Source organism: Eutrigla gurnardus, assembly GCF_963514095.1.
Source record: "Eutrigla gurnardus genome assembly, chromosome: 7".
In the NCBI taxonomy this organism is placed as follows: domain Eukaryota; kingdom Metazoa; phylum Chordata; class Actinopteri; order Perciformes; family Triglidae; genus Eutrigla; species Eutrigla gurnardus.
Window position 1 is genome coordinate 26,004,133 of NC_139921.1, and position 16,943 is coordinate 26,021,075.

Consider the following 16,943-nt stretch of genomic DNA (forward strand, 5'->3'; position numbering starts at 1 on the left):
TTACTATACTTTTAATGCTGCAGCTGGTCGAGGTGAAGCTAATTTAAACAATTTCTGTCAGGTAAGAATGCACCGTGTTTTACAAAACAATTATATGTTCTACAGATTCAGATAGCTACACCTGTCTGATAATTGTTGCGGGATAAAATAAATAATTATCCTGAAATCTAAACCTTTTCAACCCCGGGAGAAAAAAAAACAAAAATAATCAGAGACAACATGAGGAAGATCTTTTATTAAACTGACTTCTTACAATGCAAGAAATGAATTCTATAAAGAGAAACATAGGCATTATTTGTTTATTTTTTATCATAAATCACTCCTGTACATGTGTTTGTGTTTTTTCATGCTCATGTGAACGCTCTTCCCCTCTCAAAGAGGTACGCGCTCCCCTGGTTCACGACGCCACCTCTGAGATGTGGTGGATGTTGGACAGGGTGAGCTGCGCCTCCTGAGCCGGGTAGAAATGTCTGGAGCGAAGCCACAGCCTCCCAAACACCCCTGTGATCAGCAGCAAGACGGCCAGCAGCCCCCCGAGGACAAACGTCTCCACGTGAGGGAATCCACCGGCATCTACGTAGGGGAGAATAAGGACCACAGGTGGGACTACGCTCTTGACTGGTGATTTATGTACATGTATGTCAGATTTATGTGAGTTAGAGAGCTGAAATAAACATACTCGGATCAGGCTTTTCGCTCTCATTTAGCAGCCGTCTGATTGGTCCATATGACACCGTGTGGGACAGCGGGATGTCTCTCCGTATCCTGATTAATTCCTCTTCACCTTCACCGGAACAGTTCTGTTTGTAAAACAAGAGAAGACACACAGGATGCCACGTTTTTAACACCAGGACTTCGAGCTCATGCGCCCCGAGAAACGGTTATAGGCCACCGGCTCTATATTAAGGGCTGAAGCAGCAGGCAGCTTGTCTGAACGGGCCTCTGACTACCAGATTGAGGAATGGGTGGCTCACTCACGGGCTGGCACTGCCCCTGGGTGTCGTGGCAGATCTGGACGTTGCAGTGGAGGAAGACGTTGGTGTAAGAGCTGCCCACGAACTTGAACATTTGGATCCTGAACGTGGCCTCGGGGCCCTGGCCGTTCCTCAGCACGCTCAGAGTCTGCTCGTTTGACAGCACCGGGCAGCTACGTGAAGGGAGGCAGAGAGGTCAGAGAGGTCAGAGAGGTCAGCAGAGAGTGAGCATGAAATACTGTGCTTTAAAAAGACAGGAAAACGGATTTCAACTCGTGATGAAATGAGGCAAATACTGCCTGTGTGGTTGAACACGGCGGGATGTATTTCCTCTCTGGCATTTTGAAATCACTGTGCATTTCATTGCCCCACGCTGTTGCTAACGGGAGCAAATACTGCCTGGTCGTCAAGGACATGCACAGCTGTTGAACTGAGACGCACGTGGCCTCTCAGACAGGAGTCACATGACCGGGCAGCGCGAGCGTCTGGGCAGCTGTCTGAGCCAACACCATTCTCTTATTTCAGATTTCAACAGCGCACACACGGCAACACTGTTTGTGTGTGGAAGCAGCACAAGCAGGTTTCATCACATCTATTAAGTATTTTTATTTATTTCGTACTTTTTCAGCTGCAAGACAGCAAAAAAAGGAAAATAACAGACTTTTCCAAGATGTTCCTCTTTTCCCCATCATATTAAATAATCCCTCTCCTCTGTGTTTAATGTTCACCTGTCTCGGATGAAGGTGTACTGGATGTTGCTGTACGGGTCGCTGGTTGGCGTGGCCCAGCATCTCTCCATACGCAGCATCAGGTGAGCCGGGATCTGTGAGACAGGGGGGGGGCGAGTCATTTTAACTTTCCACACCGGGCACACACACACACTGGTGATTCTACGGAAGTAAACAGCAGCTGTCCGTCTGTACCGAGGTTATAACAACACGACGGAGAAGAGGAGCCGTGCTCAGATTACTATCTGCTCACGAGGTCGAGTGTTAGATTTCATCAACATCGCGTTTAACCAACTCCCAAATATGTTTGTTTTCAAAGGTCAGCATAAACAATCACTGAACTCCTATTATCAGATTTTAATACCAACTTTATCATCCAAAACCCAAAATAATGCCTTACATCAGAGATCTTCAACATGGGGTCCGGGACCCCTAGAGGGTCCGCAGAGTTACTGCAGGGGTCCCCAAAATTATTTTGAATTTTTTTCTTCCAAAAATGTAAATATGTCAAAAAAATACACCTTAAGATGAATACTACCTATAATAAGCAAATATACATCTTCCTGTTTGTTTCATATTATGTTGTGAATTTGTGATGTAGAAATGAAATTAAAATATGAATCTGTCAACAATTATTTTAATGGCATTGTATACATGCATCATTACAAAGTACGTGGCCTGGAAACGTTGAAGACCTTCGACTACATGACTGAATTATACACAATCATCAGGTCAATGTGAGCTGTAAGTCATTAATAGGAGTTTAATAACAAAAAATACCATGAAAACTTTGACGAAGATGTCGTCATCCAGCGTCAGCGACGGCACGGTCGTCCATCTGTCCTCAAAGGCGTCGTCTTTGTACAGCAACATGGACACCGAGAAGTTCCCGTCCTCCGTGTTCAGAGTTATGGTTCTGTGGAGAGAAGACCAACACATTTGACATTCAGTTCAGGAGTAGATTAATACGTAAACGGGTGAATAAAGGCGTACCTGACGTCGACTCTGATCATGTTCTCGCCGTTGGGCTGCTGGACCAGGTAGTTGATGGGGTAGCGGCACACAAAGGTGATGTTGATGTAGTTCCTGGTTATAACGTCTGAGTCGTTGTTGTGTATCGTGTTTATGAACATGATGTGGGTATCATCCGAGGCCTGAGGAGGGAAACATCAATATAAAGCCACATTTGGAATAATCCAGACATTTTATTTAACTGTTTTATTTTCTATGTTTTGTGCTAAATGATAAATTAAGTAGGTTTATTTATTTATTTATTTATATAAAGTGTTATAAAACACAATATAATTTCCAAGTTGGTCTAAAACCTCCAAAATATTCAGCTGATTAGTTGGCAAATTCTCACATCTTAGTTTTTTTTATGGTTTTAACTAATTCAACTCATTTTTGCTTGAAAATAATTCAATAGTTTCTGATTAATTGTAATTCTGTCTTAACTGTAAGTTGGTATAGTTGTGGGTGTGAATGGGTTTAGAGGGAAAATGACATTAAAACTTAAAGGGAGTGGTTGAGGTTCCATCCCGTCACTTTAACGTCTACAGTCATCATCAAACTGTAAATGTGAGCGACGCCGTGCAGCATCCAACCGTCGGCAGTTGACGCAGGCGAAACCGTTAAATGCGGTCGGGTGAAAAGGTCGTGTCCACAGTTTGTCTGGGATCCTGCTGAGAGCCGATGGAGGGAGGCTTCTGCGGTCACTGAGCTCTTTTACTACCTCTTGGTAAACACACAACCCCCCACCCTGAGCACCTCTGACAACAAGCAGCAGGTCATCATGACCCACGACAGAGCTCCACTGGTACCTGCTCTACGGACTCTCAGACAGGCTGACCTTTAAACCCAACAATTTCTCGTCTGACAGCGCGGGTTTACAAAAGTTCGAAGTTCAAGGTGAAACTCGGATCGACAGCTCTGGCATTCTTCTCCTTTAGCAACAGCCGATCTAATCCAGAACAGGCTCACTCTCCTCGGCCGCTATGCGGAGAACAACCCTTGTTAAACTGCCGAGGTGGGGCACTGGGAGAGTTCCTCCCGGGTCAACGCTGTGTTAACCTTTTGCTTTGCTTTACAAGAAAAAACCTCCACACATTCCAAGCAAGCAACTCAAGGACACTCGTGAGCTGAAGTAGGGATTTACCCTTTGCCAGAATCCACCAGAGTGGCTGGATTAAAATAATGAAAAGGCTAGTTGGCCAATGATGCATGGCCTTCTTTTCAGTCAACACCAACAAATAGTCATCATATCCATGTAAATCCTGATGATTTAGAGCTACAAGGCCATTCAGGGTCCCCCTTGCCACTTTGCATAAGGTCTTGTAGCTTTATAGGGACGAGGAACAACGCCACCCTTCTTTCTCGACACTCCCCCTTCTTTTCTCTTCACGCCTTTCTGTCTGGACTCAGTATGTGCCTTTCTCTGTCCATCTTCTTATACTTCCTCTGAGCTAATTCCATAGTATATCTGAACACAGAGCCTCATAGTCCACATTTACGTCACAGCAGGAGGAAAAAAAAGGGTCTGGTCCAATCAAATCAACACATTGACTAAAGCTCTTATTTTGAAAAGATCCTGATTGGTGGCCTCGTTCCCACAACAACCGTAGACGTCGTAAAATAGGTAATTTATTCTGATGGGGATCTTATGTTGTCAATAATGGACCAAAGTGTAGTTTGTCTTCATCCTTTTTGTGTGAAGCTGTTTTAAATGTCTGAGTGTCGGTGTTGATGAGACCCTTTGACTCTGCAGACTCGGCCGAGAACAACGGGGTGTCACAGACTTTCATGCAAATGCGGAGCAGACGTTGAAGGTGAATACCATTATCGTTCCACAGTCGGAGAGATTTGTCTTTATGCTGAAAACATAGTCGTCCCCGACCTCAATGCCGCGGCACTCCGGATCATTTAAATGCAAATCCCAAACCTGAACAAAACACACATAGTACACAAATAAATGACCAAGGAACAAAATCATCGAGGACATCAGCAGTAGGGAATGCCTATTCTGGAGTAAAAATATGTTTTTTGAGTTTTGTTGGTGCTCACTTACATTAACCGGAGGCACTTTGTTGAGGAAAAAAGCAGCAGGAATAACAACCTCCATGTGGTCGTTGGTACAAATGACAGTTTCATTCAGTTCTAATAGAAAGAAGATAAAAAACAGCTTACATCCCTCACAAAACCAAATTTACTTCAAACATTGGGAGTATAGATTCACTTTGTCTATGATACTTAACATGTGATGATACACGATCTGCACACAAAGACCAGCCAGCGATATCTAAAGGTCAGTGGTGGAAAGTGTATTTACTCAAATACTGTAGTATTTCTACTTTATACCTGGAATAGTTCCCTCCGAAATGTAGTCGAGTATATAACATTTACTCCACTGTACACTAGTTTATATACACTAGTTAGTTACGTTTCAAAATAAAATACACCGTAGTTAGAATGAGTTTCACCAGTTATATTAAAACATGTCAATGCATCAATAATAATGATCCAATAACATCATGTATATTAATATAAGTCAGGCAGGGATCCTTCTACTGCATAATGAGTACTTTTAATCCCGATACTGCTGTACTTGTACTTTTAAATGAAGGACTTTTACGTATGATTGTATTATATTTTGCTACTTTTACTCCAGTAAATGATCTGTATTAACTCCTAATGTTGTGAAAGAAGTGTTTTTTTTTTTTTTTTTAAAGAAAGCCAGGCAAGCCCATGTCAAACCAATAATCATCAATATGATAAATTGCTCTTTAAATACTTCTCTAAGTTATTTCTAAGAAAAAAAGGAAAAGCTATTTGTTTGACCCTTGACATTAGATGTGAGGTGTGAGCTCACCCTCCTCCTGGGGCTCCAGATACACCGCCGAGGTGACCGTCCTCACGGTGAACAGCAACCAGACCCAAACCAGACTGGCAGGTGCCATCTTCCAAGGACTCTGCCTCCGGGGTTAGCTCGGCCACTCCGCTACCTTTTTGGCCCCTCTCCTCGGGGGAGAAAAACTCTGTGAATCTTCACCACAGCTCACTGTCAACCACAAGACGTAGTGCCGACCCTCGAAACACGGCTCTAATGAACTGGGAGCCTCCCTCCGGCCTTAAACCACCAGCCTGAATGATGTCCCCCCGCCAACAATGAGATTCCACACATGAATAGGGGGAACTGAGGGGAGTCCAAGGTAACACGTATGTCACCGCCTACTGCGTCGATGTCCTCTCAGTAAACATCTTACGACTGCTTTCCTACTACAGGAGCAACGAGACGTCTGGTAACCATGTGAAGAGGAACAACAGCGGCGGGACGGCACTCTTTGTTGTCCACGTCTTTTGTTCTGGACATTTTAAAATCTTTACTGGTGCGGGAATCCCAGTCAGTCAGGCCCGAAAAGAAAGTCATTACAAAGTCAAGGGCAATTCAGCCACCGTGCCGAAAAGACCAGGGAGTGTACGTGTGCGGTGGCAGAGACCATAAAGTACTCGAGCGAGCAAACACAAGAAAGGAAACATTATTTTCTGAACAGAAAGAGACGCAATAAAACGGCCACACATCCGTCCAGCCGATTTGTAAGTGGCAACAAGGAACAGATTAGATAATGTGGCAGATAATGAGGCAGAGAACTTCTCACACGTTCTGACTTTTATGAGTATAATTTACAGGATTAGTTTCCAAGACACTAAGCTTTTTCTTTTTTTTTTTTTGTCTTGCAAATAAGTGTTGGAATTGTCTGGCATTGTTTTAACAGACAAATAGCTTTTAGAGGATTGTCTTGGCAGAATAAAATCCAGCTATAATCTCTGGCTTCTACTTCAATTGTAAAAGTAAAAGCGAGTTTACGACAGAAATATACCAAAATAAAAGCACCGGGCAGAAAAAGAGCTGGTCGTGACGGACGTTTATTTCCTGATAGTTGTGAGAATATCTCAAAGCACTGTATTTGAATTCCTCCATTTTCCACGTAACTAACAGTGAAGTTGTATATAAAAGCATAATACTTATTACTAGATAAACACAAGCGACAGCGTTGAGTAACAAATGTGACACCAAATACACAAATACTCCAAAGAGATTGAAAAGACGATACAATTCAGAGACGTGTCGGTCTTCTGTCAGCGGTCTGATAAAATGTCTTCTCGGGAATGTATTTGATAACATCAGGATGTTTCCATAAAAAAAGTTGAATGTGCAAAATCAATCCGAGTACTTTGTATCACTACTGTGTAAAGAGTGAGCTCTCTCTCTGCCTGTGCATCTCCAGCAGGCGATCCTCCTGCAGCCAGGTGTTCGGATTCACTCCAGATGTTCTTCAGTAAACAGGTCGGCCAGGTCGGCGACCGTCAGCACGGCAGCCTCCGAGTGCTTCATGGTCGTGCTGGTGTGACTAGATTTTAAAGAAGCTTTTATCAGCGTTTTCATCAAAGGCATAATGAATTTGCTGTATCCTGTTACCACACTTACCTTTTGTCTGCCGTCTTCAGCATTGCCTGCATTCTCTCCTCAATCGTGGATTTGATGAGGAATCTGTGAACAAATGTTGGCCTGGCGGACAGAAAAAACACCAGGAATTACACAGAATAGAGTGTAATATTAGAGTAGATCCTGTACAGATAACCGCCATGATTGAAGCCATAAAACATTTTTTTTTGCAGGTCCAAACTGCTGGGAAAGCTCCTGGCGACTCCCTGCTTCTTACTTGGTTTGGCCGATCCGGTGCACCCTGCCGATGGCCTGCAGCTCGTGAGCCGGGTTCAGGATCGGCTCCACCAGCAACACGTGAGTGGCTTCGATGATGTTCAGACCATTGGAGCCGGTGTGCAGAGGGAGCAGGAGGATGTTGATCTTCTCCTCGTATTTGAAGGAGCACAGATTCTCCTGGGAAATGAACGCTTTTAATTTAGCTTTGGTTACGGTACTCAATATCGTTTGCATTTGTCAAAATCTGAAATATCTGAAAGATATAATAATACGATTGGAGGTTTTTTTAGTTAATTTATGAGACTTAATATATCATTGACCTCCATCATTATAAGCTGAGGTTGTGATGATTTTTATTTATATATTTGTCCATCCGTCTCTCAGCAGGATATCACTTTGGAATGGCTTTCCATGAAATGTCCAGAATAGATGGATAGAAGAGGTTTCCAATGAACATTCAAACCTGGAATTTGTGAATCCCGTTGATTTGAGAGAACTCCATGTTGTTGTCAAACAAGGCCTTAGCAATGATGTCCAGCACACTCAGCCACTGCACAGCAGACACACAAAGAACCAAACTGGATCAGTGCCAAACTGGATATCAGCAAAATAAATCAGCACCTTGCAGAGCGGGGGATAGTTCACAGTTACCGTGGAGAAGACGAGACATTTGGCCCCGGGGTCGGTCAGCTGAATCTTCTTCAGCGTTCTCACTACTGCCTCCACTTTGGTGGAGTGGCTTCCCTGACAAACACAGGGGGGAGGAGGAGGAGGCCAACGCTGTGTTAAATTACAATTCCATGAACGTCGAGGCCTGAATGTATGATTGTGTTGCTGACTGACCTTGACCGGTATGTCCTGGTCCTGACTGGACGACTGGGTGGTGAACACGTACGAGATCTCTGCGTGGGACGTCGTCTGCCTACAGATGGCGCACCTGATGGCGCGCCGCCTCGAGCCGACGCTGTACTGCTCCACGATGATGGCGATGCACTCGTTGCAGAAGCAGTGGCCGCAGGTCAGCACTGCCCACTGGAAAACGGAGAGCAAATTAAAAAATGGGAAAAGTGGAACCAGATAGGCGAGATGAAATGTCAAATAACGACGGTGCTCACTTCCTGTCCCAGGGCCCGGGCGCAGATGGGACACGGCTCTGGGTTCAGCCCTACGGTGGACTTGTCCTGGGACTGCAACACAGGATTATGTGTTATTTGGATTGAGCTGGTGAATGCGTTTCTGTACTCTTCCTATGAAATGTGAACTACCTTCTCCAGGTTTGTGAGGTACAGATACTGGCCGAGCTTCTTTTGGAGCTGAGACTTCGCCACCGCCTGGTCGTTCAACAGCTTGACTCGGTTCTGCTCCACCTGGAAGCGACGTGACCGAGGGCAGAGGTCAGGAAACGTAGAACAATGGTGCCCGATACTGGGTCAGGGGCTAGACCTGATCTATTAATCCCTCCGTGAACATTTCTTTAAATTTAGGACCAAACCAGCCACGTCGTCAGGATGTTGGATAGTAAGACGTTTCACCGTCGTTAACTCGCCTCGTGTGGCTCGATGATGTGCAGCAGTTTGGGCTTCGGTTCATCAGGCAGACGGACACGCAGTCTCTCCGTGGCCATGCCCAGCTCGTCGATGGCCGACACGTGGTTCCTCAGCACCATCCAGTACTCGTGCAGCACCTGAGAAGGCAAACGGGTACCTCTCAAGCCAGTTCAATTCTCTTTATTAATACCGGCACTTAAAAGGGGTCTATTTGTTACAGCCAACGATACGACAGTGAGGCCGTGCAGGAGAGCGATTTGTTGATGCATACAAACCTTCCAACAAGATTCCTGGCTTCTAAACTCACTTTCTAGCTCGTTAATTTAAGCAATGTGTCACATATTTTGATAAATCACTTAATTTTAGTAAAATGATGCTCACATTTTTAAACATTAGCTTCCATATTAACAAACCGCCTCATGATCCTTATTTGCAATTTAACACAGATTACAAACATGAAATGCATGATTAAATTAGACAGCTGTCGTGTTCGTACGCCTCTCTAGACTCTCTCAAACACAGAGACGTTATTGTCCTCATCAGTAATGCGATCAATGGCTTTTTGTGCTTGCAAATGAACGAGTGAGTGTGCAAACCTTGTACTCTTTCTTCCAGTTCTCAAACAGCTCCATGAAAGTGTTGCCCTCCTCCACCAGCTCCGCGTCCATGCGTTTGACTTTGGCGAAGGACAACACGGCTTTCAGAGAGCGCTCCGTCTCGCTGGCGGCCCACAGGCCTCGGCTGGTGGTGGGGAGGCGGTCGTCCATCAGACCCTCTTCGTCTTCAATCATTTCTTCGAAGATGGCCGTCTGACCCTTCACCCTGTCGGTAAATTCCCCTCATTAATCAAGAATTGCATTTCTTTCCATGCAATTTAACGGATAAAAATATCTAAAATAGTGGCTCTACTTACGTGTGAGAAAACAGCTTGGATTCGTAATCGATGAAAAGTACGTCCGCTTTGCAAAAGACGCAACTAAAAAACAAAACAGGCATGTTGCTGCAGCTTAATAAACATTAGAAAGCAGCGAATAAGTGTTCCTGAAGCTAAAACTGCCGATGTCTTACTTATTGAGTGGCAGTCTCATGGGCCTGAGGTGACAGATGGTGACCTCGTCGATCACTTTCCTTGAAGCCGGGCCTTCCAGACTCTTCACCGCGTCTTGCACCGTCTTCTGGGATTTCATCAGATCTTCCATTTGCGTGGTGAGTAGGAACTGCAGACCACAAGCATCACGGAACCTGCAGGACCCCCATTTTTGTTTTTAGTACATTTGTGTCGGGAGAACTGTTAACCATCGTCCTTTTCTTACTTAAGTGAAGCGTTTACTTGTCTGCCATGGTGAGCTTGTTGGCTTGTTGCTTGTAGCTGGACGTCAGCTCGTTCTTGATGCGGGACACCAGGTCGTCGTCGTTGGAGCACTGGATCGCCCTCTCGACGACGTCCAGCCACCACGGAGTCTTCAGGTTGACCTGGAGAAAGTAACACGGTCACATCAGTCTGACTTCAGTGTGCCCAAATCTTAAACCATCTCCAGACGATTAACAAAAGCCATTCCAGCCATTAAATAGTCTCAGAGCTAATGTATGTAAAGGCTTGAATGTATGGTAGAGAATCAAAAGTAAACGATATAAAACCTCATACAATTAGAACAAGGAGACTTCTACCAATAACAGAGTCCCTGAACCCCACTAAGTCAGGATGTAAATGCAGGTTTGTGGCTGATATTTTCATTTCTTTCGTCTGTTCTCACTTTGCGTTTCAGCTCCTTGATGTTCTGTAGCACCGGCTGCAGAGCCTGATGGGCGTCTGCCACCTCCGAGTCGTATTTGGTCATGTAATGCTGCCGCAGCTGCTCCGCCTGCAGACGCACGCATATCACAGCTTTATTCCCCACATTAACAAAAACGTATTATTGGAATGTGCTCTGCCTGAGAACTATGTTTATGAATCACCTCCTCACTCAACCGGTCATCTCTCAGCGTGGGAGGTATCCCAGGATGCTTTGCACTCAGCAGTTCCATCAAATTGTGGGTAGCGTGAAGTCTCTGTTTTTAACCACAAGAGCAAAAATAGACACAATTGGGCATTTTTTTTGTCAGATGGTGTGTGATTTCTGAAACGAAAGTAAATCATGTATGTGATGAGGTCGTATACCTGCAGTGAATCCGTCTTCAGTCTGCCTTTGTGCTCCTCCGATGAGCGGAGCACTTCTCTGTACATCTCCGTCGCCTCCACGTACTCATCTGCAGGTGGCAAAGGGGACGGCGGTTATTAGCCATACACACTCGATACGTCCTGCTGGACGTGGAGTTAATGAGACGCGCCACACAAAACCACCCCAGCTGCATTATACGGCTCAGAGACCCGCTGCAACAAAAACGCCCCGCTAAACAAAGATGCGCTCATGGCTCCCGTTTCCCATGGGAAAACGGGAGCAGAGGGAGAACAAGTGCAGGAGTGGGGTTTTATACTTCTGATGATGTGGATTCCAGCCAGGCCATTGAGTGCGCACACCAATTGTCTGTGGGCTTCTTCACACTCCACTCGACATTTCTTCTGCAGGGACTTCAGGAGCTCCTCCATCGTCATGGTGCTGCGGACGGGAGACAAGCCACTCAACAAACCCTCCAATGCAAATGACATAGTAAATAAACACAACTACACATTGCATAAAAGACAAAAAGGTTGCTGCGGGCTATTAACATTACTATTTAGCCTAACTAGATTGGTAATTAACCGTTGCAGCTGCCTTCGGATAAACACCTCTCCTTTGGCCTATGAGCGCCTTGAAAACACAAGTGTCATCCACCTTTTCTGCAGAGGCAGGAACTCCCCCCTCACCGCCTGAGGATGGCAGCAGGCCTGACGCAGCCTCAGCAGCGGGCCCAAGATGGTGTGGACGGTGCGGCGGTCGAGGCTGCCCAGTTTCAGGCTCCAGTCGGAGATCTTCCTGAGTTTGACCAGAGCGTCCTGGGAGCAGACCTCGTGCTGACGGTGGTAGAAGTGACCCTCGACGGGGGAGAAGTCAAGCCAGTGAACCTCCTCTGTCTGAGGCGGGATCTGGATCTAGAAAAACAGAACAGTCCGTCTCATGGACTACTTCACAGATTCTTCAAAATAAGTAAAAAACGATACTTAATGTTTGGTTATTGTCCTACCTGATCAATGACATCTTTTTTAGCAGATCGCCACAGTAACTGAGCGATTACGCTGTACAGTGGCTCTGTGTTTCCAAGGCGATAAGGACGATAAAGCATCTGGACCCACCAGTGTTTTATCCAGTATGGGTCAACTCCCAGGAAAAGTACGAGACCGTACAGATCTGTGCAGAAACCAAACGTTGATAGTCATAAGAGATCAATCACAGATCCTCTTATTCAGTAAGACTGAATCTAGTCTGCCTTGATGATTGGGGTATTTTGTGGGTAATGATTTTTTTGGGTGTTACCTTCTAAGCCTCTCTGGACGGGAGTGCCGCTGACACACCAGCGGTTGACGGATGCGAGGCGTAGAGCCATCTCTGCAGCCTGACCGACATAAAATAAACATTAACATCTGAACTCAAACTTTAAACATCTCCCAGGACGTCCAACCAAACCTTGAACTCACCTTCGCAGTGGGACACTCAACCATCTGAGCCTCGTCCAGACAGATGCGCCACCACTCCACGGCCACCAGGGGACTGGGAACGGCCATGTAGCGCTTCTGGTTGCGGAAGCGGCGTCCGTCCTTGCTGTTGCTGTGGGGAATGTCCACGTAGTTGAGCTCTGAACGCAGCACGTCGTAGGTCGTGATGACCACGTCCTGCTCGGCGAGCATATGTGGCTGGATGAAGCCGTGCTTCTTCACGCCCTGATAAACCTGAGATGGAGCAGATGCAGAAATCAGCAAAGTTCTTCAGAAGGTAAAGTGGCTCTCGGAGGCTTCCTCAGCAGGCCAGACAAGGTAGGGAACATTTAGTGATTCATAACTAATATTTAATACACAAATGCAACTGTCTGGGACTGAAATGTGTGATCGTTTAAGACGGTGTTGAGAGAGACAACATCCCAACATTTACTGCTAATTTGGAATTTCTCAGATGTTTATATGCAACATTTTTACCCTGTATACTTAAAAAAATAAATAAAAACAGTCTCGTATATCCATCTCCTTCCTCACCAGCACTCGCAGTGACGAGGACCTGATGTGCCGGTTGATCTCCTCCACCCACTGGTGGCAGATGGAGCTCGGGGAGATGATGAGGGTGGCGCCGGTGGAGACGGGTTTCATGGCGACCAGGCAGTGAGGGCAGTAGAACGGCGTGGTTTCCAGGCTTTCTTCTTTGTAGTTCACACAGTGCGCGTGCTGCCACAGCTGGCAGTTCATACACTGGACGCGAGCCTTGTAGTCAACAATGCCGAGCTCGCCACAGATGCATTCAAAGCGGTAGTCCGGGGTGTTGAAGGGGACAACGGACACTCTGGTGGGGGTCTCTACCTCCTGGGAATCAAGCCGGGGAGCTCCTCCCCTCTCTTCGGGGAGGTCATCCTGTCCGGGTACGTCCTGCGTGTCCGACTTCCTTTTATCCAGAGACATCTGGAAGGCTGCGGTGGAGGCGTCCAGCATGTGGGCCGACTGATCCGCCTTCTTGTTCAGACTTTCATCCCACTCCTGCGTTGTGTCTGTCTCCTCTGGTAGCAGACAGTCTGATGCAGGGGAGCGCTGATCTCTTTGATCCTCTGTCAGAGAGTTTTGCAGCGCTGCTTCTGCCTTCTCCTTTGCTCGTCTCTGAAACGTTCTCCTGGGCGTGCTCTCCGGATTCTTGGAGCTCTACCGCAAAATAAATCAGACAAAAGTTCAACGACACCACCGAGTTTTTGCAGCATGAAAGACTTATGTTTGAAGTGTTATTTCATTCTTACAGGCTTGGATGCTCCTGCCGACGTCTTCTTTGTTTCTTTGTAGTTCTTTCCCAGTTTAAATGACCCTGCCAATCCACGACCTTTGACCCGGTGGACCAGGCCTTCGTCTATCAGCTTCGCCAGCGTCTTCTTGATGTGGTTGCGGTTTTTCAAGAGGTCGTAACCGTAAGTGGCGCGGATGTAGGTGAAAATGGCGTTGACGGAGGCTCCTTTGCCGGATCTCATCTCCTTGATGGCAGTGAGGAGCATGATGCGCACAGCTGCACGAAAAGAAGCAGGTTTGTGTCAAAATATCTGCATCGGATCAAAGCTATGGTATCTGAGAGGAGGGTGAGTGACATACTTGGGTAGGATATTTTCATTTTAGGCTGAACTTCAGACTTGCAGCGGATAACTTTCTTTCCTTCGAGGGGAGGAGGAGGTACGAAATAATTTACAGATTTTCCCTGCAAGACCAAAAGAGACGATTAGAGAAGGTTTACAATGTAGCTGATGGTGTCTGTACACAGCATATCGAACTAAACGGACACAGTAGATACAAATCCAACATTATAAACATCTACGGCACCAACAGGGTGACGATAAAGGTGTATTTTTAACTGTAGCTGCTGCCTGGTCCTCACCACAGGCAGAGTGAGGGTTTCCTGCTTCAGGTTCTGTCGGGTGTGAAACAGGATGAGAGCCAGAACTTCCACCGTCTTTCCCAGACCCATTTCATCGGCCAAGATCCCGCCGGGCCACTCCACACCCGCCAGGGGAAACTCTCGGATTAGACTGGGAAAAAACACAGATACGTTTTGGTTTGATAAGCAGCTCGTGACACCTCTGCTTCTGACCCAACACAAGGTTAATTTCATTCATTTGTGTTCATTTGTGCTGCTCAAAGAATCAAAAACTATAGTATGTTTGAGAGGTGTTCAATCCTCAGCACATAAAATGATTTTTTAGACAGACAGTACTAAGATAATAACTAAGAAAATAAGTTCTTGTTATTTAAGAGAACTGACCTGTTACCATTCAAGTTCTTACCAGCCAGTAAAAGGGTTGTAGAACAACTTCTTGCCGCACAAAGTGATCAACTCCCGCCAAAGGAAATGCAGAATTTGCTCTGTAATGAAATGTGAAATAGTGTCAATAACGGCCTTTTCCACTAACATGCGGCATCTTCCTAATTTTCCTAAAGTTTTGCATCTCATGAGACGGCAGCAGTTGAGCCAGAGAAGAAGCGAGTACCTTTAGGTGAAGCGTTCCTGTATTTCTCTCTCTTCAGCATCCAGTTGACGGCCTGGCTCTGATACGGTCTGAGGACAGGAATCAGAGCTTTGTGCTGGACGTCATAGGTCTCCCCCCGGCCCTCTCCCTGGTGCAGATGCCTGACGTAATCATAGAGCTCCTCTACATTTTGCCTCTCCAGGTCGGTGTCACATTCCTCCCCCTCGTTCTCTACAACTTCTACATGGATGACACGGCAGATCAAGCAAGTTGTACTTGAGAACGTGGATAACAGGATGCGTTAAGACATGAGAACCCAGACCCTTACCAGGGATAATGAAATCATAGAAGTACTCCATTAACTTCTGCATTAGTTGATTTGCTTTCTTCATCCGAGCGTTTCCCTCGCTGAGGAACTCCGGGTTCCCGAGCCCAGTTTCTATCAAGTAAATCCCCACCTGCAGAAGCAGACAAACAACAGCTGATAGAAGGAATGACTCAATGAATCATGCGTTCATCTGATGATGGAGGAAGGAAAGTAATTCCATCCTCTCTGAGATGCCTCCACACCTTGACCGACCCCTCGTTGGCCTGGTGACAGAGCTGCACCACCCTCCTCTTCTGCAGCCAGTCGAGGTCCTCCAGCGGGATCACGCGGAGGCTGCACTCCGCCGTGCAGGTGTCCTCGCCGGGCCTCCACTGCAGCGCCGAGCTCTCATCACAGCTGCTGTAACTGAGGCAGAGCTGGTCACCCATCCTGTGGAGCACGAAGGCTCTCGGTTCACATTCGGACGGGATCCGGACGCTGAACTCCCCGATGAGCGCCCTCCAGATGTGGCCCAGCTCCGAAGCGGGCCCCACGGCGAGGGCCAGGGAGGCCGTGGCGCAGGTGCTGTCTGACGACGTGCTGGGAAGCTCCCCCGTGGACCGGACGGAGCTGGCACAGCCGGCCTCCCCGGGGTCCTCGGAGAGACAGGATCCGCTGGCAGGAGGGGGGTCACCGGAGCAGGTCGGCGTCTGGCCGTCGTCCTGCGTCCCCTCGTCCTTGCGGTCGTCCAGCATGTTCCAGTCCAACCTCTTCTTGGCCTCGTCGTCCACCCTCACAGGAGGGGCCCTCTTCCTCCGGTTGCTCATGGTTACGCTCTACATGAAGAGCAAATGAGGCGTTATTAACACAAGCTGTTATATTTCATCACATCAGCAGCCTTCTGTTACACATTTATAAGTGTTGAGGCACAGACGCTGTTAGTTTCCCTCCAAGTTAGACAGAACCACCATTCAAACGAGCTTCCGGTCATTCAGAGCCACGCAGAGGTGAAGTTAGCAGGTCAACGTCTAACTAATAACACTCACGTTAAACTACATAGCTAGCTAGCTAACCGCTGTGCCCGTTTATTCACACGTTATAACACAAATGACAGTTTCAACATGGGTTAATTCCATTTTGCTCAAAGATAAACAGCGTTTCAGGATATGAACAGTTAGCGTCACACAACAAAAACAACACGTTTTGTCAGTTTTTCATATCGCAATAAACAAAGCAAATAAAAAGAACCGAGCACATTTACTTTTTAAATCCTCCCAGAAACGGGATCGAGTTTCTATCGCGGCATCGGAACCGGTTCCAGGTCCCAACGGATCCGGATAATCACGCTGAAAACACCAAAACAACACACTTTATTCACCGACTCTAATGTTGCTGTTCGCCATCTTTAAACACAGGAAGTGACGTCAGAGTCTGCCGCAGCAAACGTAATGGGGATATTTTTTTATTTCTATACTATTTGCATATAAATAATTAAATACTAAAAACAACTGGTAAATGTTCACTCTACCATATTTATAATCCCTGTGT

At 46.5% G+C, this 16,943-nt stretch overlaps 2 protein-coding genes across 2 annotated transcripts; both read right to left on the reverse strand.

Annotated features, from left to right (window-relative positions):
• Window positions 1–283: 283 nt before the first annotated feature.
• On the reverse strand, window positions 284–6,178 carry LOC311015508 (uromodulin). Its single transcript, XM_084012791.1, has 9 exons — window positions 5,568–6,178; window positions 4,767–4,855; window positions 4,536–4,640; window positions 2,696–2,856; window positions 2,483–2,618; window positions 1,703–1,797; window positions 979–1,147; window positions 680–800; window positions 284–573 (listed from the first exon to the last, which is right to left on the reverse strand). Exons 1-9 carry the CDS (start codon window positions 5,653–5,655, stop codon window positions 398–400), a joined length of 1,140 nt encoding a protein of 379 aa, XP_083868917.1. The 5' UTR covers window positions 5,656–6,178; the 3' UTR covers window positions 284–397.
• Window positions 6,179–6,583: 405 nt separating this feature from the next.
• On the reverse strand, window positions 6,584–16,803 carry shprh (SNF2 histone linker PHD RING helicase). Its single transcript, XM_084012790.1, has 30 exons — window positions 16,657–16,803; window positions 15,659–16,231; window positions 15,417–15,546; window positions 15,110–15,328; window positions 14,906–14,984; window positions 14,500–14,650; window positions 14,220–14,322; window positions 13,877–14,136; window positions 13,134–13,784; window positions 12,582–12,833; window positions 12,421–12,499; window positions 12,131–12,294; window positions 11,782–12,038; window positions 11,444–11,565; window positions 11,127–11,215; window positions 10,925–11,017; window positions 10,723–10,830; window positions 10,299–10,441; window positions 10,037–10,210; window positions 9,882–9,944; window positions 9,565–9,790; window positions 8,968–9,105; window positions 8,687–8,788; window positions 8,537–8,608; window positions 8,265–8,453; window positions 8,073–8,165; window positions 7,885–7,971; window positions 7,420–7,598; window positions 7,185–7,265; window positions 6,584–7,107 (listed from the first exon to the last, which is right to left on the reverse strand). The coding sequence occupies exons 2-30, from the start codon at window positions 16,220–16,222 to the stop codon at window positions 7,017–7,019; spliced, it is 4,959 nt and encodes a 1,652-aa protein (XP_083868916.1). The 5' UTR covers window positions 16,223–16,231; window positions 16,657–16,803; the 3' UTR covers window positions 6,584–7,016.
• Between the last annotated feature and the right edge of the window lie 140 nt (window positions 16,804–16,943).

Excerpts from the sequence above, each read along its gene's own strand:
- LOC311015508 (XM_084012791.1), bottom strand. The coding sequence starts at position 5,655 with ATGGCACCTGCCAGTCTGGTTTGGGTCTGGTTGCTGTTCACCGTGAGG. Across the intron at positions 1,148-1,702 it reads TACACCTTCATCCGAGACAG|CTGCCCGGTGCTGTCAAACG; the intron begins GTGAACATTAAA and ends CCCTTCACGTAG. Across the intron at positions 801-978 it reads CCCAGGGGCAGTGCCAGCCC|AACTGTTCCGGTGAAGGTGA; the intron begins GTGAGTGAGCCA and ends TTTTACAAACAG.
- shprh (XM_084012790.1), bottom strand. The coding sequence starts at position 16,222 with ATGAGCAACCGGAGGAAGAGGGCCCCTCCTGTGAGGGTGGACGACGAG. Across the intron at positions 8,789-8,967 it reads ACATCATCGAGCCACACGAG|GTGGAGCAGAACCGAGTCAA; the intron begins GCGAGTTAACGA and ends CGTCGCTTCCAG. Across the intron at positions 7,972-8,072 it reads AATGTCTCGTCTTCTCCACG|TGGCTGAGTGTGCTGGACAT; the intron begins GTAACTGTGAAC and ends TCTGCTGTGCAG.